The 25,806-nt window shown below is 52.6% G+C and overlaps 1 protein-coding gene across 1 annotated transcript; it reads left to right on the top strand.

Moving 5' to 3' along the window:
* The first annotated feature begins 285 nt into the window (after positions 1 to 285).
* LCP2 (lymphocyte cytosolic protein 2) lies at positions 286 to 25,458 on the top strand. The gene is made up of 17 exons (XM_060184425.1): positions 286 to 600; positions 973 to 1,004; positions 2,621 to 2,658; positions 3,991 to 4,186; positions 5,517 to 5,614; positions 7,755 to 7,821; positions 7,908 to 7,991; positions 12,431 to 12,456; positions 12,547 to 12,566; positions 12,673 to 12,780; positions 14,665 to 14,695; positions 17,166 to 17,178; positions 17,901 to 18,030; positions 19,482 to 19,531; positions 20,678 to 20,772; positions 21,392 to 21,469; positions 25,198 to 25,458. Exons 1-17 carry the CDS (start codon positions 398 to 400, stop codon positions 25,441 to 25,443), a joined length of 1,515 nt encoding a protein of 504 aa, XP_060040408.1. The 5' UTR covers positions 286 to 397; the 3' UTR covers positions 25,444 to 25,458.
* Positions 25,459 to 25,806: the final 348 nt, after the last annotated feature.

Below are 25,806 nucleotides of genomic sequence, written 5' to 3'. Positions count from 1 at the left end.
TTCTGTTAGGGGCATACACAGAGAAGCAGATTGCTGCAGGTCTCTGGAAGGTTCCAGAATGCTCTCCCCACCCCACCCCCACCCCCACACTAACCTAGAACCCAGACCTCTGCCCCAGGACTGCTCACCTCCTTAAACACAGTGTTTGCAGTCATGAGACTGCAGGGCTGGGCTGGCTGAACAGCCAGGGGTCACTGAGGAGGGGGCCAGAGCTGACCTCGGGAGGGGTGAGCCTGCAGCTGGTGACTGGGAAAGCGGCACAGCAGGTGGAGCACAGGCCTTGCATGGGTGAGGTCCTGAGTCCAATCCCTAGCACCACAGATGCCATAGTGATGCTCTGGTTTTCTCTCTGATCTTCAAGGCTGAGCTAGAGAGGCAGGGTTTCCTAGACAGGAGGATGATGAGTTCTAGAGGTGAGAAGTGGGGACCCAGGAGCAGACTCCCTCACCTCCAGTGGAGAGACAGACAAGGGGGCTGCCTGGTGCAGGGTTGGGCCTGCAGAACTCCAGAGTTCACGAGTCTCCCTGGCTGCAGGATTCTCAGCAAGCTGAGTCAAGAGATCAACAAGAATGACGAGAGGAGAAGCATCTTCACTCGAAAGTGAGTGGGGCCTCAGAGGTACAGAGAATATTCTGCACCAGGTGGAACCTTCCAGGGCAGGCGGGAGCTGCTTTCCCCACATGGTGGTGGGCTTCCTGGGGGTGGGGTGGGGTGGGGAGCCTTCCCCTGCTGGCGCCTGGACCCTGACTCCAGGGCTGGAGTGTCAGCAGAACTTCCCAGAGAGACTCAGATGCTCACAAGCTCCCTGCCTGGTGCCAGTGTGGCTTAAGTGGGTTCCAGAACCTTCCTCTGGTTGCTGAGGAATGGGGCCAGCAGTCCTGGTGCTGAGCATCTCACCCCGGGGCTGCAAGGATGGAAGAGGGTACTCCTTGACACCCGCAGAGCTGCAAACAGTGCTTTTTGTCTCTGCAGGCCTCAGGTGCACCGGTTTCTGGAAGACACAGGTGAGGGGCCCAGGCTGCGTGGGGAAACGACACGGTGGGAACGACTGACTCTGTTCACTGGTGGCCAGCCCTCACTCAGGAAACAGTTTAGATCCTGGGAGCTGGGTGGTAGCACAGCGGGTTAAGTGCATGTGGTACAAAGTGCAAGGACCGGTGTAAGGATCCCGGTTCGAGCCCCCGGCTCCCCACCTGCAGGGGAGTCGCTTCACAGGCGGTGAAGCAGGTCTGCAGATGTTTATCTTTCTCTCCCCTCTCTGTCTTCCCCTCCTTCTCTCCATTTCTCTCTGTCCTATCCAACAACGAACGACATCAACAGCAACAACCATAAGAAGTCTACAACAACAAGGGCAACAAAAGGGGGAAAATATGGCCTCCAGGAGCAGTGGATTCATGGTGCAGCACTGAGCTCCAGCAATAACCCTGGAGGGAAAAAAAAAAAAAAAAGAGAGAGAGGGAGTCGGGCGGTAGCGCAGCAGGTTAAGCGCATGTGGCACAAAGCACAAGGACAGATGGAAGGATCCCGGTTCAAGCCCCTGGCTCCCCACCTGCAGGGAAGTCACTTCACAGGCGGTGAAGCAGGCCTGCAGGTGTCTGTCTTTCTCTCCCCCTCTCTGTCTTCCCCTCCTCTCTCCATTTCTCTCTGTCCTATCCAACAACAACGACATCAATAACAACAACAATAAAAAAAGGGCAACAACAGGGAAAATAAATAAATGTAAAAAAAAAATTTAAAAAAAGAGTTTAGGTCCTGCTGAAGGTGGAGAGAAGGCACCATGCTCAGTCACAACCCTTGCAGGGGTGGAGTGAGGATCTTCTCTCTCTCTCTCTCTCTCTCTCTCTGTGTCTCTGTCTCTCTCTCTCTCTCTCTTCCAGCTCCCCTGTGAGGGCAGGGGACTTGCAGCACTAGAATGCAGATTCCTGGATCCTGCTTGAGGCTATTGACCCAGAGGTTCAGGCTCAGGGCCCTAGCCACCTGTATTCTTTATCATATATATATAATTTTAAAAATATATATATATATATTTATTTATTTCCTTTTGTTGCCTTTGTTGTTTTATTGTTGTAGTTATTATTGATGTCATCATTGTTGGATAGGACAGAGAGAAATGGAGAGAGGAGGGGAAGACAGAGAGGGGGAGAGAAAGACAGACACCTGCAGACCTGCTTCACCTCCTGTGAAGTGACTCCCCTGCAGGTGGGGAGCTGGGGGCTCGAACCAGGATCCTTACACTATTCCTTGTGCTTTGCACCATGTGTACTTAACCCGCTGTGCTACCGCCCGACTCCCGTTATAATTTCTTTCTTTTTTTTTTAACCAGAGCTCTGCTCAGCTCTGGTAAATGGTAGTTTGGGGGGAATTGAACTTGGCACCTCAGAGCCTCAGGCAGGAGAGTCTCTTTGCAGAACCACTGAGCTGTCTCCCCCACCCCCACCTGATTCTCTCAGAGCCCTCCCATGTGTTGGGCTGAGGACCCCCTGCCCACCCACATTCTAGAGCTGACTCTGGGCCTTAGCCCCAGGGCTGTGGATGTAGGGTGTGGCCTGGCACAGGCAGTGGTGTGGGAGGCAGCTGGGGGCACCGTGACCCCCCTGACATGGTGTGACTTCTCCCGCAGAACCCCATGCAGAGGACAACGGGGGCTGGTCGTCTTTTGTGAGTATGGGGGGTGCGGGGGCCTGGGTCCGGGAGGCTCTGGAAGAAGCAACAGCCTATGTCCAGTGTCCCAGGGGGCAAGTCCTCCAGACTGGGGTCCCCCAGTCGGGATCAGTGCTGGACTCATGCGTGTGGGAGGCAGGTGGTGGAGACGGGTCTTGATCCTTGGCTGTGACTGTGGCCACACGTCTCCGAGAGACACAACTGTGGGTGGGCCTGGCCTGTGGCTGCTGGGGATGACCACTGACCACCACTGCCACCCCACCCCTTCCCTGGACTGTCACATTCAGTGGACTGAACAGTCTGGTGGTCCCTCTTGTAGCTGACTTGGCTTCCCACGGTCACGGGTCAGCCTCGGTCCAAAGTGCTGTGTACAAGGAGAGACACAGAGAGGTGGGGCAGGGAGATAGCTCAGGGGCAGAGCACAGGACTGGCATCGGAGAAGTCCCAGGTTCAGTCCCAGGCACCGCCTTATAGGCAGAGCTGCGGCAGTGCTCTGGGGGAAAAAAGTGAATCCCAGAAAGTTAACAGAAGGAGCGTGTCCACTCAACTGCACAGCAGGCCAGGCTGCGCGGGTCCTGGTGCATCATGCCTGGCACTGCTGCTCCGCTCCTGCTGTGCCCCGCTGAGAATGCTCTCGGGGGCTTGAACCCAGGTCCCTGTGTGTGGCAAAGTGCCCATTCTACCTGCTCTAACAGTGAGTAGAATGATAGGTAGATGATAGATAGATAGATAGATAGATGATAGATGGATGATAGATGATAGATAGACAGATAGATAGATGATAGATAGGTGATCAATGGTTGATAGCATAAGTGACTGATAGAGTGAGTGACTGAAAGGATCTATAGATAGGTAGAGAGGAAGATAGATGCTACAATGGTGGCAGCATGATGGGTGGGGGTAGATGAGCGCTTAGTAGGATGCTAGAGAGGCCGGAATGGCTCACAGAGCGCTTAGTAGGATGCTACAGAGGCCGGAATGGCTCACAGAGCACTTAGTAGGATGCTTAGTAGGAATGGCTCACAGAGCGCTTAGTAGGATGCTAGAGAGGCCGGAATGGCTCACAGAGCACTTAGTAGGATGCTTAGTAGGAATGGCTCACAGAGCGCTTAGTAGGATGCTACAGAGGCCGGAATGGCTGCCCACACGGAGGCCCCATAGCGACTGGAGTTGACCAGGAGGCCCCTCAGCAGCCCTCCTGCCACCTGCACGAGGCCCCGGGCTCCCTCCCTGGCTCTGCCTCGGGGAAGAAGCCAAAGGAAGGACCACCCCGAGCTGCCCACCCCACCACACCCAAGGGCTGCCCCTGAGCCCCTGCCTGCCTCTCAGGAGGAAGACGACTACGAGTCCCCCAACGAGGACCAGGACGTCGAGGATGGGGGCGACTACGAGTCCCCAGACGAGGAGGAGGAGGTGCCCTTCCTGGAGGAGGACGCAGACTACGAGCCGCCCCCGTCCAACGACGAGGAGGCCATGCAGGGGTCCATCCTGCCCGCTAAGTCCTCCTCCAACGCCATGTACATAGGTAAGGGCCCTGACGCTCCGGGGTGTGGGTGGGGGTGAGGCAGGGCCAGCAGGGCATCTTCCTGCCCTGCAGCGTCGGGCAAGGAGGCCTCATCTCTCCTCTGGGGAGAGCAGACGAGCAGACACAGCCCTTGGTGGGCCCAGTGCTCCGGCAGAGGAGACCTCTCTGGGGCTGGGTGGGCGTCCCGGTGGGGGTTGATCCTACCGCCATCACTCCCCCTCTCCCTGATGCTTGAGGATCTGGCACCCGACCTGGGTCCTCAGAGTGTGTCCCCACTCTGTCCCCTCTCTCCACCACCTCCCCAGACAGCCCAAGAGACAGAAGCGTAGGAAAGTGGGAGGGGAGGGGTCAGAAGCTTTTTTTAAATCATGAAGGGTGTCTAAGATTCCCCATAGCCGCTTCTGTCAACCCATTTCCTTCTCATTCATTCATACAAGAAAAAGCTCAGATTATCTACAAAGAGCCAGGCGCCCGCCACCTGAGCGCGGGGGCAATCTTCAGGAAAGAGGTCGTAGCCCGGGACTTACTTGTGTCCCAGTAAGGACAGGCACAGAAGACAGGTGAACACAGGTGCAGTGTGACATGTCAGTGAGGGGTGAGCTGGGGAGCACTCGACACCTGCCTGCTCACAGAGCACCGACCTTTCATTCAAAACCCCTGCTCCCCACCTGCAGGGGGGAGCTTCTCAAGTGGTGAAGCAGGGCTGCAGGCGTCTCGCTGCCTCTCTCCCTCTCACCTCTCAGTTTCTCTCTGTCTCTGCAAAATAAATAAATAAAATTTAAAAAGAAATACTTATTTGGAAAGAAGAAAGAAAGAAAGAAAGCAAACCATGGGGCCAGGTGGCGGTGGTGCATCTGGTTGCGTGCACACATTACCGTGCAGGAGGACCCAGGTTCAAGCCCCTGGTCCCCACCTGCAGGGGGAAAGCTTCACAAGTGGTGAGGCAGGGCTGTAGGTCTCTCTCTTTCTCTCTCTCTCTTCCACCCTCCCTCTCTTTCTCCCCCATTCCCTCTTGATTTCTCTTTGTCTCTATCCAGTAAATAATAAGTAAAATGTTGGGGGGAAAAGGAAAGGAAAGGAAAGGAAAGGAAAGGAAAGGAAAGGAAAGGAAAGGAAAGGAAAGGAAAGGAAAGGAAAGGAAAGGAAAGGAAAGGAAAGGAGACTTTTGCCTGTTCTGAAGATACCAAGGCGCCACTCTAATTCTCAGGACAGGGAGGGACTCGGGGCACCAGGCTGGCTTGGGGTGGTGGGCTGCAGGTCCCTGAGCATTCCCTCTCCAGCAGGGGCCCAGAATTCCCGCCATCACTGCTACTCCCTTGTGTCTCCGCAGACCGCCCTCCCTCAGGGAAAGGCCCACAGCAGCCACCTGTGCCCCCGCAGAGGCCCATGGTAGGGGCACCCCCACCGCCTGCTGTCCGCAGCCATCTGGTAAGCCTCCCCTCTGTCTGCTGCGCTGCCCTAGGTCCTCTGCAGTCATTCCCTCTGCCAGAGAGAAAAGAAGTCCATCACAGCTTAAGCTAGTTCTGACTCGTGAGACAGAGAGAGGGAGAGACACCAGGCTGGGGAGACACAGCCAAGTTCTCACACGGGGGCTTCGGAGTGGGATGCTAGGGGCTTATGTTCACGTCATGGTGACCTGTGTTGCTTTTTAGGCTCAGGCAATATAAAAGATGTGTAGAATAAGGAAGCTCTGGGCCGGGCCGGGGAGACAGCATCATGCTTCTGCAAAAAGTCTCCTGCCTGAGGCTCTGAGGTCCCAGGTTCAATCTTCAGCACCACCATCAGCCAGAGCTGAACAGGGCTCTGATCTTTCTGCATCTTTCTCTCTGTGTCTCTCTTATTAAAAAGTAAATAGATGGGAGTCGGGCAGTGGCGCCGTGGGTTAAGAGCACGTGACACAAAGCAAGGACCAACGGAAGGATCCTGGTTTGAAACCCTGGCTCCCCACCTGCAAGGTAGTCGCTTCACAAGCAGTGAAGCAGGTCTGCAGGTGTCTGTCATTCTCTCCCCCTCTCTGTCTTCCCCTCCTCTCTCCATTTCTCTCTGTCCTATCCAACAACGACATCAATAACTACAACAATAAAACAACAAGGGCAACAAAAGAGAATAAATAAATATTTTTTTAAAAAAGCAAATAGATAAAAAATTTCTTTAAAGATTAACAGAAAGGGCGGGGGTAGATACTGTAATGGTTATACAAAGAAACTCTCATGCCTGAGGCTCCGAAGTCCCAGGTTCAACCCCCTGCACCACCATCAGCCAGAGCTGAACAGGTCTCTGGTTAAGCACCTGGTTAAGCGCACACACTACAGTGCACAAGGACCTGGGTTCAAGCCCCCGGGGAAAGCTTAGCAAGTGGTGAAGCAGGGCTGCAGGTTTCTCTCTATATATATATACATATATATCTCTATCTCTCTATCTCCTTCTTCTCAATTTCTCTGCCTCTATCCAATGATAAATTAAAATATTAAAAAAATAGTAAATAGGTAAAAAAAAATTATTTAAAAAATTAACAAAAAGGGCGGGGGTAGATACTGTAATGGTTATGCAGAGAGACTCTCATGCCTGAGGCTCCAAAGTCCCAGGTTCAATCCCTCACACCACCATAAACCAGAGCTGAGCAGTGCTTTGGTGTAAAAATAAAAATAAAATAATAAAATAATAATTAACAAAAAGAAAGAGGGCTGGGAACACAGCATAATGATTGTGCCAAAGACTTTTCTGCCTGAGGCTCTGAGTTCCCTGGTTAGCTAGGCAGGGCTCTGCTAAACAAACCAACAGACAAACATCAAAAAGTGCTGACTAGACGCAGCTATGTGGTTCTCACCTTGGTGAATGCAAGAGCCTCCATCCTTCTCCCTCATCTGCAAAAAGAGGGGCGCCACCTGCTGGCCAAGGTCTGAAATTCCAGGGACAAAGGGCCCTGGTGTGAGATTTGGGCATCTCAAGGCTTTCTCTTCCATCTTGGCTGCCAGAGAGGCACAGATCAACAGACATTTACTGAGTCAGCAGACATTTCACTGAGCCGCTGCTCTGTGCACTGGGGGCCGGCGTGCAAACAGGACAGATCAGGTCCCTGCTTCCTAAAGCCTGGAGCTCCATTTGTGGGAGACAGAGGGACTCTGAGCTGGACGGGGTGAGCTAGTCGTGGCCAGGGCTGGGAGGAGAATATCCAAGTGCAGAGATGCCAAAGAGGGTGTGAACTTGAGGCCTTGCTGAACCCGGGAGAAGGCAGTTCGGGCGGTGGGGAGCAGGGCAGTGGGCAGTCTCTAGAGAGGTGGGTGGGAAGGCTTGGAAGGGTGTTGGAGGCCAGCCCACACAGGTCTTTCTGGTGACATTTTCTGGTGTCACTCAAAGCTGGACCTCTGCCGGCTGAACAGAGGCGGCTTCTCTACTTCTGAGCAGAAAATCCCTGGGAGGGGAGTGTAGGGTGGGTTGCAAGGACAGGTTGCTCAGGGTGCAAGGACTTTCAGGTAAGGCAAATGGATGCATGGCTTTAGGGAGGGGCTGGAGATGAACCTGGGGAGAGAAAGACTCCCTGACACCCACCCCCCTTTATTCTGAGCAGCCCCCGCCCCCAGCCCAGCCCAACCACGAAGAGCCCAGCAGAAGCAGAACCCCCAAACCGGCCAAGCGTGAGTTTCCTACCAGGGTGTCTGGCCTGCAGCCCAGCCCAGCCAGCTCTGGCCTCCTTCCTCTGAGCACAGCTCTTCCCTTCCAGTGCCCGCCCCGTCCATCGACAGGAGCACCAAGCCGCCCCTGGACCGCTCCCTGGCACCCCTGGACAGGGAGCCCTTTATACTGGGTTAGTGCTGTGTTTGTGTGTCTGTGTGTGTGTGTAGGGGGGGTGTCATAGAGGGCCAGCTGCTTGGAGGGGATGCTAGACCATCCTCCTGCTCCAGAGAGGAAACTGAGGCCCAGACAGCCGAGGGCAGGGAGTGGGGGGTTCAGCTACCACATGATGGTGGCAGAGACTCAAAGCCTGGTCAGGATGATGGCAGGGAGCAGTGACCCACATCCTTACCAATCAGCTGGCTTAAAAAATATATTTATTTGTTGGATAGAGACAGAGAGAAATCTAGAAGGAAGGGGGCAACAGAGAGGGACAGAGAGACACCCACAGCCCTGCCCCCACCCCTCTTGAAGTTTTCCCTCTGCAGATGAGGAGTGGGAGCTCGAACCTGGGTCCTTGTGCAGGTAACATGAGGGCTCAGCCAGGTTCACCACTGCCCAGCCCCCACAAGGCGTCTTTAGAACATCAGTCTTTGGGAGTCAGGTGGTAGCGCAGCGGGTTAAGCACACGTGGTGCAAAGCACAAGAACCAGTGTAAGGATTCTGGTTTGAGCCCCCAGGTCCCCACCTGCAGGGGAGTCGCTTCACAGGCGGTGAAGCAGGTCTGCAGGTGTCTGTCTTTCTCTCTGTCTCCCCCTCCTCTCTCCATTTATCTGTCCTATCCAACAGTGACAATAATAACTACAACAATAAAACAGCAAGGGCAACAAAAGGGAATAAATAAATAAATATTTTAAAAATAAATATTTTTAAGAAATTTGTATGATATTTATTTATTAATGTATGTATTGGAGACAACCAGAAATTGAGAGGGAAGGGGGTGATAGAGAGGGAGAGAGACCCCTGCAGCCCTGCTTTACCACTCACAAAGCTTCCCCCTGCAGGTGGGGACTAGGGGCTTGAACCTGGGTCCTTGCACGTTGTAGCATGTGCGCTCAACCAGATGCGCTATCATCTGGCCCCTAAAAAAAAAAAAAAGGAATCTTTAACACAGGTTTGTTGAGGAGGCAGGGGAGGCCTGGGGTCTGGCTGTGGTGGGCAGGGCGGCAGCCCACACACTCTGCGGCGTCTCCCCTGCCCGGGGCTGGAGCAGGGCCGCCTGAGTCAGTAGCACTCAGCAGCCATTCTGGGAAGCAGAAGCCTCAGCTCCAAGAACTGAAAGCCACTCTGCCAGCAGAAGGGACCCGGAAGTCACAGAGGGCCAGATAAAAGCCGGGCTCAGACAGTAGGCCAGGCAGGGCCCTGGGAGAGACAGGGTAGAGGGCCATCGCAGTCCCCACAGCCCCCCTGGGCCCCACCAGGAGAGCCCAACATTGCAGCGCTCTGAAGTCACATAAAGGCCAGCTGCCCTCGAACCCTGAGCCTGGCTCCATGCATTGGGGGAGCTGTCTTGAGCCCCCTAAGCCTCCGTCAACTCATCTGCAAAGTGGAGGTGTGCTGTGAGGCCTGCCCTCGGCACAGAGCTGGGCTGTAAGTGGCAGGTGAAGCAAGGCCCCCACTGGTCTCTCAGCGAAGGGTGGCCGCCCTTTAGAATCTAAACTGAAGGGCCTTAAAGCGTGTATTACCAAATTCAAAGACCCGGGTTCAAACCCCGTTTCCACCTGCAGAGGGAAAGCTTCACTAGTGGTAAATCAGGTCTGCAGGTGACTCTCTGTCTCTCTCCCTCTCTATCTCCTCTCCCCCTCTTGATTTCTCTCTGTCCAGTCCAATAAAAAATAGAAAGGGGAGTCGGGCAGTAGTGCAGAGAGTTAAGCGCAGGTGGCACAAAGCACAAGGACCAGCAGAAGGATCCCGGTTCGAGTCCCCGGCTCCCCACCTGCAGGGGAGTCGCTTCACAGGTGGTGAAGCAGGTCTGCAGGTGTCTGTCTTTCTCTCCCCCTCTCTGTCTTCTCCTTCTCTCTCCATTTCTCTCTTTCTATCCAACATCGACTACATCATTAACAACAATAAAACAAGGACAACAAAAGGGAATAAATAAATATTTAAAAATAGAAGGGAAAAACATAGCCACCAGGAGAGGTGGATTCATAGTGCTGGCACTGAGACCCAGAAATAAAATAAATAAATAAAAAATAAATACAACGAATCTGAACTGAAAATGGCTTCTGTAGCAGGGGCTGCCGGGAGGGGAGCTCCAGGCCAGAGCAGGGAGTGAGAGGGGCTCTCAGGTGAGAAGTCAGTTCTGGAAGCAGAATCACACTGAGAGACTGTAACTTCAGCCAGATGGAACCACTGTCTGTCTCAGCGTGTGTGTGTGTGTGTGTGTGTGTGTGTGTGTGTGTGTGTGTGTGTGTGTGTGTGTGAGAGAGAGAGAGAGAGTTTGTGTGTGTGTGTGTGTGAGAGAGAGTTTGTGTGTGTGTGAGAGAGAGAGTTTGTGTGTATGTGTGTTTGTGTGTATTTGTGTGTGTGTATTTGTGTGTATGTGTGTGTGTGAGAGAGAGTTTGTGTGTGTGTGTGAGAGAGAGAGTTTGTGTGTGTGTGTGTGTGTGAGAGAGAGAGTTTGTATGTGTGTGTGAGAGAGAGAGAGAGTTTGTGTGTGTTTGTGTGTGAGAGTTTGTGTGTGTGTGTATTTGTATGTATGTGTGTGTGACAGTTTATGTGTATATCTGTGTGTATGTGTTTGTGTGTCTGTGTTTGTGTGTGTATGTGTGTGTGTGTGTGTGCATGCCCAGGGGTGGAAGAGGACTCTGCCTGTGGTCACATCCACGGCTGTGCCTGTCTGTCCCAACCTAGGAAGGTCACCTGATCTTTTTTTTTTTAATGACTATATTTATTATTGGATAGAGACAGAGAGAAATTGAGAGGCGAGCAGAAGATAGAGAGAAAGAGACAGACACCTGCAGACCTGCTTCACCACTCGTGAAGCTTTCCCCCTGCAGGTGGGGACCAGGGGCTTGAACCTGGGTCCTTGTGCACTGTGATGTGAGCATTTAACCAGGTGCTACCACCTGGCCCGAAAGGTCCCCTGATCTGTCCTGCAAATTCAGGTAGCTTTAAGCTATAGGGCCCCTCCTCTCACAGTTGGGGGATGGGGACCCACAGATCCCACATAACTTGCTCCAGGTGATGAAAGATTCACTTCCAAGTCTGGAAATTCAGTTAGCAAGTGTTTCACTGCCTTGTGGGGAACAGGCGGGGGCATACATCTATCTCTTCTGCCGCCTGGGGGAGAAAAGAAGGTATTGTTGAGGGGACCAGGCGGTGGCACACTCAACTGAGAACACATGTTACCGTGCACAAGGACCCAAGCCCCCAGTCCTCATCTGGAAGGGTGGGGGAAAGCTTCACAAGAGCTAAGGCGGGGATGCAGGTGTCTCTGTTTATTTCTCCCTCCTTGTTCTTTCTCCCTTCTTGATTTCTCTCTGTCTCTATTCAACAAATAAAATAAAGTAAAAAGAGAAGTAATTGTCCTGAGGGAGACTCCTCGGGGAGCCTGAGCTCTGCAGGGATAAGAATGTGTGCAGCTCACAGGCAGAGGGTCCCCAGAGGAGTCACTATTCCAGAAACCCAGCCTAAGACTTGAGCTGACGTCACAAGGCTGGCGGGAATGTCACACCCGTGCCAGAAGCCTTTATTTCAGGTAGGAGATGAACAGCTGGGCCAGCCACAGGGGCCCAAACGTCCCAAGAAAACATTAATTCTTTTCTTTTAAAATATTTATTTATTTATTTATTTATTCCCTTTTGTTGCCCTTGTTGTTTTATTGTTGTAGTTATTATTGTTGTTGTTATTGATGTCATTGTTGTTGGATAGGACAGAGAGACATGGAGAGAGGAGGGGAAGACAGAGAGAGGGAGTGAAAGACAGACACCTGCAGACCTGCTTCACCGCCTGTGAAGCGACTCCCCTGCAGGTGGGGAGCTGGGGGCTTGAACCCGGATCCTTACTCTGGTCCTTGTGCTTTGCGCCACCTGTGCTTAACCCACTGCGCTACCGCCCGACCCCCTCTTTTTTTTTTCTTTTTTTGCCTCCAGGGTTATCGCTGGGGCCCCATGCTGGCACTATGAATCCACGGCTCCTGGTGGCTATTTTTTCCATTTTATTTGACAAGACAGAGAGAAATTGAGAGAGGAGGGAAAGATAGACAAGGAGAAAGAAAGAAAGACTCACATAGACCTCTTCACCACTTGTGAAGTGTGTCCAGCCACAGGTGGGGGGCGGGGGCTCAAACCCAGATCCTTGTACGGCCCTTGCACTTTGTACTATGTGCGCTTAACCAGGTGTGCCACTGTCTAGCCCCCATGAATGCTTTTTATGTCAGTTACACAAGCTCAGGTCTTGGAGAGAAGCAGGAAGTGCTGTGTGGCCCATGGCTTGGTTCCCTAGGGTCCTCTGAGCCTGCAGGGACCTGGTGGGAGAGGCTCACAGGCTGAGCACCTCATGCCTGGCCCCTGTGGGAGCAGGCTCGCAGTCTCCCATGAACTCAAGCCCCTCCACTGTTGTCCTTTACAGGGAAGAAGCCACCACATTCTGACAAGGTGAGTGGGGGTCTGCTTGTCTCCTGTCCCGTCTTTGTTCTCTGGAAGGTGGGCCACTGGGGATCTCACATCTCTCCCCCTGTCTTGCAGCCCCTGGCCCCGGCAGGCAGGTAAGAGTGCTGTCTGGTCGCCGGGAGCCCCGGGATGCTTGTCTGCTGTGGAACTCTGCCTTGGACTTGACCTTGGCTCCTCACGCATCTGCTTGTATACCTGCAGGCCCTTTGGGGACCTCTTACCCAAGATCCCCAAGCCGCCTTTGCCACCAACCTCGGAGAGACACGAGAGAAGCAGCCCTCTGGCAGGAAAGAAGCCCCCTGTGTCCAGGTAGCCTTCTGTCAGTGATGTCTGCTGATGTCAGCTCCGTACGGGGACTGAAACCCAGGCGCTTTGGGGTGGGTGGGTTCTCAGGGCCCCCAGGACTGCTCAGGCCTGGGGTGGGATGTACCGTCCCCGGGTCCCCTTGAGGAAATGGCTATCTGGCAAAGAAATGAGCAACTTGTAGCAGCAGAGGCCTGAGGTCTGCCCTCATCCTCCTAGCTTCACTTCGAAATCCCGTGGGGCCTTAAAATGGGGGTGAGCGGACACCGGGGAGCAGGGGCTGCGCCTTGCCGAGGTCACAGCCCTACAGACTTGCAGTAGCTCACCTCTGCTTGTGGACCTGACTTGGCTAGTGTCAGGACTGAGTCAGAGCCGGGCCTGAGAAGGCAGTGACCAGGGTGGTGTATTAATGGGGTGTTATATTTCTTTACCCTTCATGTGGCTCTGGGGAATGGATAAGGGTCTCACATATGCACTGTCTGTTGAGTAGCTTGTCCAGACTATTTGTTTAAAGACCTATTGATGGGGCTGGGGAGACAGCATCATGGTTGGCAAAAAGACTCTCATGCCTGAGGCTCTGAGGTCCTAGGTTCAATCCCCAGCACCACCATCAGCCAAAGCTGAGCAGGACTCTGGTCTCTCTCTGTGTCCTTCTGTCTTTCATTAAAATAAGACAATAAATAAATGCCATAAATAAAGATGTACTTATGATTGAGAAAGAGGAAAGAGAGAGAGAAAGAGAGAGAGAGAAACAGACTAGGGTCAGGCCTGGTTAAGCGCACGCTTTATAGTGTACAAGGACCCAGGTTCAAGCCCATGGTCCCCACCTGCAGGGGGAAAGCTTCAGGAGTGGTGAAGCAGGGCTCCATCCATCTCTCTGTCTCCCTCTCTATTTCCCACCCTCCTCTCAATTCATCTCTGTCTCTATCCAGTAATAATTAAAATCTAAAAAAAAAAAAACTTGAAAAAATAAAGTAAGGGAGAGTAACAGACTGCCCCTCTAGCACATGAAGCACAAACACCCAGGATTCCAAGTTGAGCACTGGAGCCATTGAGCCAACTCCCAAATTGGCCTAGTCCATATTTTTATTCTATGCATAGAGAGATAGTGAAGTAGAGACAGACAGAGAGGGGGAGAGAGAGACAGAGACAGTGAGGGGGAGAGAGAGACAAAGAGAGAGGGGAGAGAGACAGAGAGAGAGGGGAGAGAGAGACATAGAGAGAGGAGAGAGACACAGAGAGGGGGAGAGAGACAAAGAAAGAGGGGGAGAGAGAGAGACATAGAGAGAGGAGAGAGACACAGAGAGAGAGAGGAGGAGAGAGACAAAGAGAGACAGAGAGGGGGAGAGAGAGACAAAGAGGGGAGATAGAGGGGGGAGAGAGACAAAGAGAGAGACAGAGACAGAGAGGGGGAGAGAGACAGAGAGAGCCCACAGCACTGTCCCATCATCCGTGGAGCCCCATGTCAGCTGTCCAGGTGCTCCATGCGGTGCCAGGCCTTTGCACTGCCCTCTGAGCTGTGCCCTGAGCAGGATGCTGTAAAAGCCCAGAATGAACGCAGACACGGTCACCCTGAAAGAAACACCCAGGATGTTTCCATTTTCCCAGACAGACGTCCCCTCAGTGCGATTTGGTAGCTGCAGAGAGTGGACTTGCCAACTGAAGCCTCTGCGTCTGAATGCAGGGTGTGAACCACTGCAGTGGCTGAGAGGAGTGGGGTTTACCTAGCTCAGCTCAAAGCTGGGGCGCAGAGGCCTCCCCGCCCCCTCTAGCTCTCTGCAGCTCTGAGAACTTGGTTTCTCACCGTTAGATCAGAGTGAGCTGCTCTCTGCTCTGAGACTGGCCCTCTGCAGCCCCTCTCACTCAGCTCTCTGCTCTGGTTGCCTACAGGCCCGGATGGGGTGGAGACAGAAGAGGCAATGTAAGTACAGAAATCCGCTCAGTGAATGCTTAGCCTGGGTACAGGGCTGATGCCTGGGCACCCTGCAGTCCAGCCCAGGTTGCTGGAGGCTCCATCACTACCCCTGCTCACTTCACTCGAAGGCCTTCCTGCTGGCCCTTGAGAGCTCTGGGGGCGGGGGAGGGCAAGGGTCATCTCAGCCTCATCACCAGGTGGGAATCAGCAAGGCACAAGGCCAGAGGAGCATGAGCCTGTGAGGCCCCAGCACAGCCCCTCCTCCACAGCCTCCTCCCCCCCTCCCTCCCTCCCTCCCTTTCTTTCTGGGCCTCCTTCAGCTGGAGGAACCAGCTTTAACTGAGCACCTGCTGTGTGGACACTGCCCAGCTTGCTCTCCTGGGCCGACCAGCTGTTTGCCCGAGACAGCCCCAGTTTCGGAACCGACAACTCAGCAGCTTTTCAGTTTCGGGCAAACCAGGAACAGGCTGTGGGGGCCCTGGCTGTCACATGCTTTGCATTTAATGGCCTTCTGAGGAATCTCAGCTTCTGTTTTTGCAAAGAGGAAACTGAAACTTGCTGCAAGCCAGGCAGCTAGGAAGTAGCCCAGCCCAGGCCCCCAGGCAACCAGACCCCAAGCTCAGGCCCCTCTGTACAAAGAAGCACCCCTGCAGCTTGGTAAGACGTGTGCTTAACCAGGTGTGCCGCTGCCCGGCCCCGTGTGTGGTTAATTTAGCCCTTCTGCTGTTTTAACACCTAGGGTGCTGTCTTGGCAAAACGTATCCAACTGTTTTTTAAAATTCATTATTTATTTTATTATTTATTTTATTTATTTATTCCCTTTTGTTGCCCTTGTTGTTTTATTGTTGTAGTTATTATTGTTGTTGTCGTCGTTGTTGGATAGGACAGAGAGAAACGGAGAGAGGAGGGGAAGACAGAGAGGAGGAGAGAAAGATAGACATCTGCAGACCTGCTTCACCACCTGTGAAGCGACTCCCCTGCAGGTGGGGAGCCGGGGTTCGAACCGGGATCCTTATGCCGGTCCTTGTGCTTTGCGCCACCTGCGCTTAACCCGCTGCGCTACAGCCCGACTCCCTATTTTTTAATCTTTATTTATTGAATAGAGACAACCAGAAATCAAGAGGGAAAGGGGAGACAGAGAGGAAGAGACACCTGTAGCCCTGCTTCACTGCTTGCAAGCTTTCCCCCTGCAGATGGGACCGGGTCTCAAACCCAGGTCCTTCTGCAGTGTAACTCTCCACCAGGTGCACCAAAGCTTAAGTCCTACAAATCATATCCACGCTGGCAGCATTCAACCCACTAGTCCACGTCGGCCTCTCTGTCTCCTTCCCCACCTCATGAGGAGAAGGGCCCAGCTCCCCACCTGCTTCCCAAACTCACCTGCACAGCGATGTGCACAGGAAGAGCCCTTATGGAGGACTGTTTGCACGAGGCAGAGCACTGCAAAGCCAGGCCCCAAAGAAGGCCGAGCTGTCACTGGGCAGTGAGGGGGAGCCGAGAGCCCCTACTGACAGGTTCAGTGCTGGGAGGGCCCAGGGGCTAGAGAACGGGACTGGTTGTGGAAAAGGCTTAGGGCCGTAGCCAGGATACTGTCTTTACTGTCTGTCGTGTCTCTGGGCCCTGTTAGGTCTCTCTCTCTCTCTCTCTCTCTCTCTCTCTGTCTCTGTCTCTTTCTCTCTCTCTCTCCCATGTTCTGTCATGAGGCAAATCTCAGAGATCCTGGGTGTCTCTGAAAGCAGGGGATTTCATTGGCTCTAGCACCTGTCCATCTGCCTGGGCTGGACTCTGGCTACCACCCCCAGCACCAGAGCCAAGCAGTGAGAGGGCTGCCCGAGTGCTGGAGTGCTGTGTGCTCACTCTCATATCAACTGCCTCCAGGAGGGTGCCTGCCGGGACTCGGTGCCAGCACTACGAATCCACTGCTCCTGGTGGCCAATTTTTCCTATTTTCTTTCTTTCTTGCTTGCTTTCTTTCTTTCTTTCTTTCTCTCTCTCTCTCTCTCTCTCTCTTTCTTTCTTTCTATGTGTATTAGCTAGGACAGACAGAAATTGTGTATTAGCTAGGACATACATAGAAATTTCTTTCTTTCTACGTGTATTAGCTAGAAGGAGGAGATAAAGAGGGAGGAGGGAGAGACAGACAGACAGACAGAAAGACACCTGTAGAGCTGTCTCACTGCTTGTGAGGCATGCCCTCTGCAGGCGAAGAATGGAGACTCCAACCTGGGTCCTTGTGCATGGCAATCATGTGCTTAACCAGATGTGCCACTGCCTGGCCCCTCAACTCTAAAGTTGTCTAAAAGACAACTAGATCATGGCACAATAACCATCCTCAGTCTTCTCTACAGTAGCTCTGTGGTGGGGGTGCTGAGCTGCTGAAGGGGGGGGGGAGGCTTGTGTGATTATGAAACACTGTTCTTCTCCAGAGAACGGGGTTCTGACAAGGCTAATATCTCTGCTTCTCTTTCCCTTTGCAGGATGAAGGCGATGGTATGCTCAGTCACGTTTTCTCCAGCAACTCTTCCCCCTCCCTTTTTTCTGCTCTGACACCCCAGTGCACTCATTAGTCAAGGAACCCCACGGCCCTAGTCCTCCTGTTCCAGGACTCCGAAGCGGGTGGACATTGGTCGGTAGACTGCAGAGCTATAGTAAGCTGGAATTGCCTGGCCGGGTTGCTGGCGAGAGCTGTTAGATGCACTTGTCACAGTGCCAAGGACAGAGCAGCAGAGACCAAGTTTCAGCCTGACGGAAGTCTTGTGTCTTGCTCTCTAGCGTGTGGGCAAAGGAAGATGTGTGTATGTGTGTGTGTGTGTGTGTATGTGTGTGTGGGGGGGGGGGCAGGTTTCTCTGCCCCTGGTGCTGTGTCTAGTTTCTATAACACTGGACTGTCACAAAGCAAAGCTTCCTGAAGTCATTGCTGAGACCATATGGTTTCCAATGGGCAATTTTCAGCCAAGCCAGCATTTCAAAAATTCAGAAGCAACGTGCACCGTAGTGGATAAAATGGTGCGAGTGGCTTTTGTGATGAATTCTCTGCTCGTGAATCATCGGGGCAGGAGGGGGCACTCCAGGCCATGACATCTTAGTCGTTACCTAGTTCCCTTGGGTTTAAGATCTCCCTCTAGGCTGTTTCTAACTGGGGAGCTGTTCTGGAATGTCCCTTGTGACACCTGCCTCTTGACAACCCCCTTTATCCCCGCCACCCCACGCAGTGCATCAAAGACCTTTGCCCCAGCCAGCCCTGCCTTCCACGAGCTCCAGTACATTCCCGTCAAGATCCACCAAGCCAGCCTCCAAGTACCCACTCCCTGCCGCTCACATGCCTGGAGCGTTCCTGGAAAGGTCTGTGACAACGCCCTCACATTCTAGCTTCATGTGTCGTCTGGGTTTATTATTGGTACCATGTCAGCTGGGTTCATTGGTACCATGTCAGCTGGGTTCATCGGTTCCATGTCAGCTGGGTAGAGGGAGGAAGAAGTGAGTCCTGTGGTAGGAGGGCCATAATGTGGCGGGTCTTAAACCAAAACACCTGAGCTCAAGTGAAGGCCAAGTGTTCATCCCAGCTGGACCCTGAACCCTAGCAAAGACATAGCCATTAGTCAATTTTCCTTTGCCAACCCCAGGCTGAGCACTGTGTCTGCCTTTTAACAATGTCCTTTTTTTTTTTTTTGGCCTCCAGAGTTATTGCTGGGGCCCTGTGCTAGCATTATGAACCCACTGCTCCTGGTGGCCATTTTTGCCATTTTATTGGACATGACAGAAAGAAATTGAGAGAGGAGGGGGAGATAGAGAGGGAAAAAGACAGAGATACCTGCAGACCTTCTTCACTGCTTGTGAAGCATCTCCCCCGCCCCCCAGCAGGTGGGGAACCAAGGACTCAAACCCAGATCTTTGCACTGAGTACTATGGGTGTCTAACCTGGTGTGCCACTGCCTGGCCCCTGACAGTGTCTTTTGAATGCCCTCACTCATGAGATTCAGGGACAGTCTGCTGGGGACAGCAGTGACATATACCCTATCAGTTCCTGCGCTGTGCAGTCCGGATGGGCTAGGCTGCGGTGAGGTGGCCGTGGCTTCTGTTTCTGTAGTTTGTCAGCCATGGTCAGCTGAGGTTCAGGAATGCTAGCCGCACTCAGATGATCTGAAAGAACACGCAGCAAGGCACTGGGGCCAGGTGCAGTGGAGCTGTGAGATCTTCCCTTTTCCTTATTATTTTTTTCCTTTTTGCCACCAGGGCTATCGCTGGGGCTCTGTGCCAGCACTACAAATCTACCACTCCCAGCTCCCGTTCCTTCCCCCTTTTTGAATTTGACAGGACAGAGAGCAATTGAGAGGGGAAGGGGACTAGAGAGAAGGAGAAAAAGAGAGACACCTATAGACCTGCTTCACTGCTTATGAATCCTCCCCCCCCACCCGCAGGTGGGGAGTAGGGAGTTCGAACCCAGGTCCTTGCACATGGTGATGTGTACACTTAACCGGCTGCACCACAGCCCAGCCCCAGGGCTGTGAGATCATGTTGCTGTTTTTTTCTTTTTTTTGTCTGTCCCTGTGCCTGTTTTTACCAGTCACACTCTGTCATCACAGTGCACAGAGGGAGCCACAGTATCACAGTATAGATGGGGTTTGGTGCTACCCAGTTACAGGAATCCACTGGGGGGTCCTAGGACATCTCCCCTGAGCATGTAGGTAGCAGGATGGGATCAGGGAGCTGTTTCACGAGCAAAGGAAGCAGTGCTGTCTCTGCCTGGTGCCTTCAGCCCAAGCCCCACTGAACCCCCTTTTCTGTCTCTACAGTAACAGCAACTTCCAACAGAGCGCCTCCCTGCCACCCTACTTCTCCCAAGGTGTGTACCCTGGGGCCTGGGTCTCGGCGAAGGGGCATCACGGTGGGCTCCTCCTGCCCCAGCTTCCTTACTGCTATGCGGGCTGGGCTGAGATGGGGGCCACACAGGGCCAAGCGGCACTGTCGAAGTGGGATATGCCAGCAGCACCCAGCTTGTGATATGACATCAGTCAAGTTTAAGCCAATGGGTCTCTTAAATGGTGCATTCATATATTTAATGAGAGAAAAAGAGAGAGAGAGAACACCGTTTAGCCCTGGCATTTATGGTGCCCGGGATTAAACTCGCAGCCTCTGGAATGTCAGTCCTGTGCTCCCCTGTCCAGTCGCCTGGTTTGTAAGAGGCTGAAATGTATTGCCCAGTGAAACACTCACTTCTTGCCGTGCCCTTGTGGGACACGTGCAGTAAGACCAGGGTGGGTGGGAAACAGAAAGTTGCCACAGGGTGGGGGTATAGCATAATGGTTATGCAAAGAGACTTTCATGCCTGAGGCTGTCAAGTCCCAGCTTCAAAGGTTCAACCCCCCATACCTCCATAAGCCAGAGCTGAGCAGTGCTCTAGCTAAAAAAAAAAAAGGTGCCACAGGGGACATCTGGGTCCCGGCATGTGTGGGCGTGGCTGTGGCTCATGTCACCCTGTGGAATATGCTCGAGTCCCGGCCCCTGTCCCTCTGTCCCTCTGTGTCATCCTGCTGCCGATGTCTGCTGAATCCACCTGTCGCCTCTGTCTCTGAGCACTGCAGGGCAGGGTGTCCCTCCCACCTTGGGGAGTCCTCCAGCCCCCTCTGCCTGCAGCTGGCTGTGCTGGCTGAATTCACACCGGTGTCCTTGCAGGAGTAGGCGGTGGTGTTTGTAGCACTGCACCATGCGCTGTGTCCACTCTGTGGACCTTGGAAACCCAAGAGCCCTGCCTCCTAGGTGTTCCTTGTGATGACCATGTCACAAAGATCTTCCCTCCAGGGCCCCCAGTCAGCCAGTGGCATATGACATGCGTTATTGGGGAAATCCCTCACACTGGAAGCTCTCCGGCTTCCTGAAATTAATTGCTGGAACAATTGCAAAGGCGTTGGGGGTAGAGGGGGAGGTTTGGATAGGAGCGCAGAGTGGCTCCGGGCAGGAGATTAACTTTGCAAATGCTCTGGTCTTCAAGGTTCCGGCAGCCGACCACCCTCCAGAGGCGAGGGTAGAAACTTCTCCCTGCCTGTGCCCAGCAAGCCCAGACCGCCATCGCCGGGGGAAAGAGAGGTGCTGACAGTGACACCTGTGTTTGCACTGTGTTCTTTCCTGGCCGGTGGAGCCTCAGAAATTCCACTGAACACTCCTTCACACTCTGATCTTCAACTGACTTTCACCCTTTTGAGTGAAAATAAAACAAAAAACAAGGAAGGGAAGAATCTAGATTAAAAAGGAAAAAATATATAAGAATCTTTTCCCTCGATGTTCTTTCACAGTTTGTCCATTAAGCTGGAAGAGAAATAACCCTGTTTACCATCTGCTTCCTGTCTTCCGACTTGGAATAAGTCATTTAGCTGTCTAGTCACCAGACATGCTCTATGCCTGAATGATGGCCTAGCAGACACAGTCTATCTCTTCCCTGCCGAACTCCCCCCAGACCAGGAGTGCTTATTCACGGCTCTCCGTGTAACCAGCATTTCATAAGGAAGCGATTTGCACCAAGCAATCCCCCTCTCACAGCCCGCCCCGCAGCGGCTCTGTATCCCATTTAATAGAGCAGATGGTTCTAACTTCATGGCGTTGGGTGGTTGACCGATCACTTGGGAGGAGGCCTTTGTTTGCTTTTTTCACTTCGAGCTGTAAACCGCAGAGTGCACTCAGTTTTGTAAAAGAACCTTTATGCTTTCAGAATTCGCTCAGTGAAGAGTGGTACGTCTCCTATATTACTCGACCAGAGGCAGAAGCGGCTCTGAGAAAGATCAACCAGGTACTGTGCTAGCGCGGACGTAGTTAGTTATGGAGGGCAGGGAACCATCTTGACTGAGCACTCCACCCAAGGGGGCTGGGAATGAGGCTTCTTCTTCTTCTAGCGTTTGCCCTTCTTCCGTAGCCAGTCAACAGCGTCAGGTTGAGCCTGATGTCAAGTTTCGAGACCTCCTTTGAATCTGGAGAGGTGGCAGTCGTTGACTATGTGGGTCATAGTCTGTCTGGAGCCGCAGGGGCAGTTCGGGTCGTCTCTGGCTCCCCAGCGATGGAACATAGCGGCGCACCGGCCATGGCCTGTTCGATAGCGATTGAGGAGGGCCCGATCATAACATGCTAGGTCAAAGCCGGGTTGACGCTCGCAGGGGTCTGTGATGAGGTGTTTGTTCTTGACCTCAGCTGACTGCCAACTCTGTTTCCAAGAGTCTGGAACAGAGAAGTTCAGTGTAGGCGTAGGGGACCAGATTGGGTGATGAGACGTCAAGCGTTGGACAGGAGGGTGGGCGAAGATATCCGCGTATATTGGCAGGTCCGGTCGAGCGTAGACGTGGGAAATGAACTTAGATGATGCCGCATCCCGACGAATATCTGGCGGAATGAGGCTCAGTGCTGCTCACTCTGTCAGGCCCGAGAGACCCATCAGTGCCGCCACTTCTCAGCCAGCAACTGCCACTGTGATTCCTAAAACACAGGAAGGTTCAAATTAAGGCAGCTGGTGTGGCTGGCAGGATCTGGGGTGCTTGCTTTCCATACAAAGGAATTGGAATCATAGGAATCACACAGGCCCTGAAGCAGGCCTGGCCCCAAATTCCCAACGTGCAGCTGGGTCCATCTTCCTCAGCCTCATGGGGACTTCTGTGGTGATGAGGGGACCCCACATCCAGAGTGATGGCGGTGACTTTCTGCATGTTCCCCTGCGTATTTCTGGCAGCCTTTGAACTCGGAATTTCAGTGAGAGCCCCTTGCCCCTGTACTGGCAGGTGACCCACGGTCTCCACAGCAGAGGAGACAGTCCAGTTTCACCCTCTTTCTCATCTGCTCCGGGGCTCTCCACTTTTTAAAAAAATTTATTTTTCCCTTTTGTTGCCCTTGTTGTTTTTCATTGTTGTTTTAGTTATTACTGTTGTTGTTGGATAGGACAGAGAGAAATGGAGAGAGAAAGGAAAGACAGACACCTGCAGACCTGCTTCACCGTTTGTGAAGCGACTCCCCTGCAGGTGGAGAGCTGGGTGCTCGAACTGGGATCCTTTCGCCCGTCCTTGTGCTTTGCACCACGTGTGCCTCGGCTCTCCACTTTTATGGCCCATTTCACTCCCTGGATACTTAAAAAAAAAGGGGGGGGGAAATACTGGTTCCTGAGTCCCACCTGGAAAGATGCAGGAAGGGGTCTTTCCTGGAGAGAGGTGTGTTTAGTTAGGGGTATTGTATGGGCTTCTAGGGGTCTCACATCTCCCCAGGTCATCCCACAGTGAGTCCAAGCTAGGAAACACCTGTGCACAGATGTGCTTACTTAGTGGAGACATTGACCGAGTTTACACAGCTTGGAATAAAAAGAGCAAAGGGAAGCCAGCGCCATCTGGTGGCTATTTGAAACCACCCTGGACCAGTGCCATGAGGTGGGGGGACCTCACGGCACCCTCATTTATTAGTTTTCTTTTACTATTGAAGCTTTGCAGTGTTAGTACTATATAGCAACCATACTTGGGGTGAAAATGTAAAACCCAGGTCAGAGCTCCATATTATTTTTATTAATTTTGTAAATTCCAGATAAACTGGACCATTGACACTCAAATCTTTTTTTTTTTTTTTACTTTTAAAATTTTTTTCTATTTATTTATTTTCCTTTTTGTTGCCCTTGTTGTATTTTTTTATGGTTGTTGTAGTTATTATGGTTGTTGTTATTGATGTCATTGTTGTTGGATAGGACAGAGAGAAATGGAGAGAGGAGGGGAAGACAGAGAGGGGGAGAGAAAGACAGACACCTGCAGACCTGCTTCACTGCCTGGCCTGTGAAGTGACTCCCCTGCAGGTGGGGAGCCGGGGGCTCGAACCAGGATCCTTACACCGGTCCTTGTGCTTCGCACCACGTGCACTTAACCTGCTATTTAAATTTTTTTTATTATTTAAGAAAGGATTAATTAACAAAACCATAGGGTAGGAGGGGTACAACTCCACACACTTCCCACCGCCCAATCTCCATATCCCACCCCCTCCCCTGATAGCTTTCCCATTCTCTATCCCTCTGGGAGCATGGACCCAGGGTCATTGTGGGTTGCAGAAGGTAGAAGGTCTGGTTTCTGTAATTGTTTCCCTGCTGAACATGGGCATTGACTGGTCGATCCATACTCCCAGCCTGCCTCTCTCTTTCCCTAGTAGGGTGGGGCTCTGGGGAAGCGGAGCTCCAGGACACACTGGTGGGGTCATGTGTCCAAGGAAGTCTGGTTGGCATCATGCTGGCATCTGGAACCTGGTGGCTGAAAGAGAGAGTTAACATACGAAGCCAAACAAATTGTTGAGCAATCATGGACCCAAAGCTTGGAACAGTGGAGAGGAAGTGTTACGGGGGATACTCACTGCAAACTCTAGTGTACTTCTGCTTTCAGGTATATATTTTGCAGTAGTTTACGGATACGTGTGAACATAAGCTCTCTCTCACAGAAACTGGTGTATCTGCTATTTAATTTTTTTTAATTGTCACCAGGTTTATTGCTGGGGCTCGGCACCTGTACTGCAAATCTACCAGTCCCAGAAGCTATGTTCTCTCTCTCTCTCTCTCTTTTCTTATTAGATAGGACCGAGAGAAATGGAGAGGAGATGGAGAGACAGAGGAGAGAGACAGAGAGACACCTGCAGTATTTGCGTCATTGCTCAGGAAGCTTCCCCCTGCAAGTGTATATCGGGGGCTTGAGCCTGGGTCCTAGTAGGTAACCGATGTGATTACCCAGGTGTGCCACTGCTCGGACCCCCCCCCCCCCCACATAAAACTAACACCTGGAAATCATGAAGTCTGAAACTAGGTGACTTTTGAATATTTATTTATTTTTCCTTTTGTTACCCTTGTCTTTTTATTGTTGTAGTTATTACTGTTGTTGTTGCTGTCGTTATTGTTGGATAGGGCAGAGAGAAATGGAGAGAGGAGGGGAAGACAGAGAAGGGGAGAGAAAGACAGACACCTGCAGACCTGCTTCGCTGCCTGTGAAGCGACTCCCTTGCAGGTGGGGAGCGGGGGGCTCGAACCCAGATCCTTATGCCGGTCCTTGTGCTTTGTGCCATGTGCGCTTAACCCGCTGTGCCACTGCCTGGCTCCCAATAGTTGACTTTTTTTTTTTTTTTTTTTACCATTTGGTTGTTTTTTGAGATGTGGGGAAAAAAAAAAGTTAGGGAATTAGCTCCCAAGAGTAGAAAGACCTTTGGTTTAGTTAACAACAACAACAAAAAAAAAGCCCTCATTTTCTCTGACCCATCAGCGGCCTTTTATTTTTTTTAGCCTTGAAACAAGGGTTTCTGTTTTCATGGAGACCAGAGGCTTCTGGGCCATGTCTCTGGCACTGCTGCCTCTCTCCTGACTCGAAGCCCCGAGCACAGGGGCCTGGAGCCCTGTGGGAACAGCCTGTTCACCGGCTTGTTGCTGATGAGCTCAGGGTCCCGGGAGGCAGGCCTGCAGCTGGCAGAGGAACCCAAGTGCTGCCAGTCACGGCTGGCTCCTGGAATAACGAGAATATATCCTCGCAGGACGGCACTTTTCTGGTCAGAGACAGCTCGAAGAAAACAATCAGCAACCCGTATGTGCTCATGGTGTTGTACAAAGACAAAGTTTACAACATCCAGATCCGCTACCAGGAGGACAGCCAAGTGTACTTGTTGGGAACTGGGCTCCGAGGGAAAGAGGTGAGCGCCTCCACACACCCCTCCCTTGCTCTCCTCTCCCCACGCCTCTCTACAGGTCTCCACAGATGGAAACCCACTCTGGCATTCTAGGAGAAGCACAGCCTGTGTGGCAGCTTTATTTAGCATTGAACCACATCGGGATAAGCTGCGTTACGGCTGCAAATAAAACAGCCAGATTGACCTGGCCATACATGCCTGCCTCTCCCTCTCCTCTCCCTCTCCCTCTCCCTCTCCCTCTCTCTCTCCTCTCCTCTCCTCTCCCTCTCCTCTCCTCTCCCTCTCCCTCTCCTCTCCCTCTCCTCTCCTCTCCCTCTCCCTCTCCCTCTCCCTCTCCCTCTCCCCCTCCTTCTCCCTCTCCCCCTCCTTCACCCTCTCCCCCTCCTTCTCCCTCTCCCCCTCCTTCTCCCTCTCCCCCTCCTTCTCCCTCTCCCTCTCCCTCTCCCTCTCCCCTCC

This window comes from Erinaceus europaeus, unplaced genomic scaffold (assembly GCF_950295315.1).
Source record: "Erinaceus europaeus unplaced genomic scaffold, mEriEur2.1 scaffold_1154, whole genome shotgun sequence".
Lineage (NCBI taxonomy): Eukaryota > Metazoa > Chordata > Mammalia > Eulipotyphla > Erinaceidae > Erinaceus > Erinaceus europaeus.
This window is presented reverse-complemented; position numbering and strand designations above follow the sequence as displayed.

Coding starts and splice junctions, on each gene's coding strand:
- LCP2 (XM_060184425.1), top strand. CDS start 398: ATGATGAGTTCTAGAGGTGAGAAGTGGGGACCCAGGAGCAGACTCCCT. Junction 7,992..12,430: donor CAGGGAGCCCTTTATACTGG/GTTAGTGCTGTG, acceptor TGTCCTTTACAG/GGAAGAAGCCACCACATTCT. Junction 19,532..20,677: donor GCCACCCTACTTCTCCCAAG/GTGTGTACCCTG, acceptor CTGGTCTTCAAG/GTTCCGGCAGCCGACCACCC.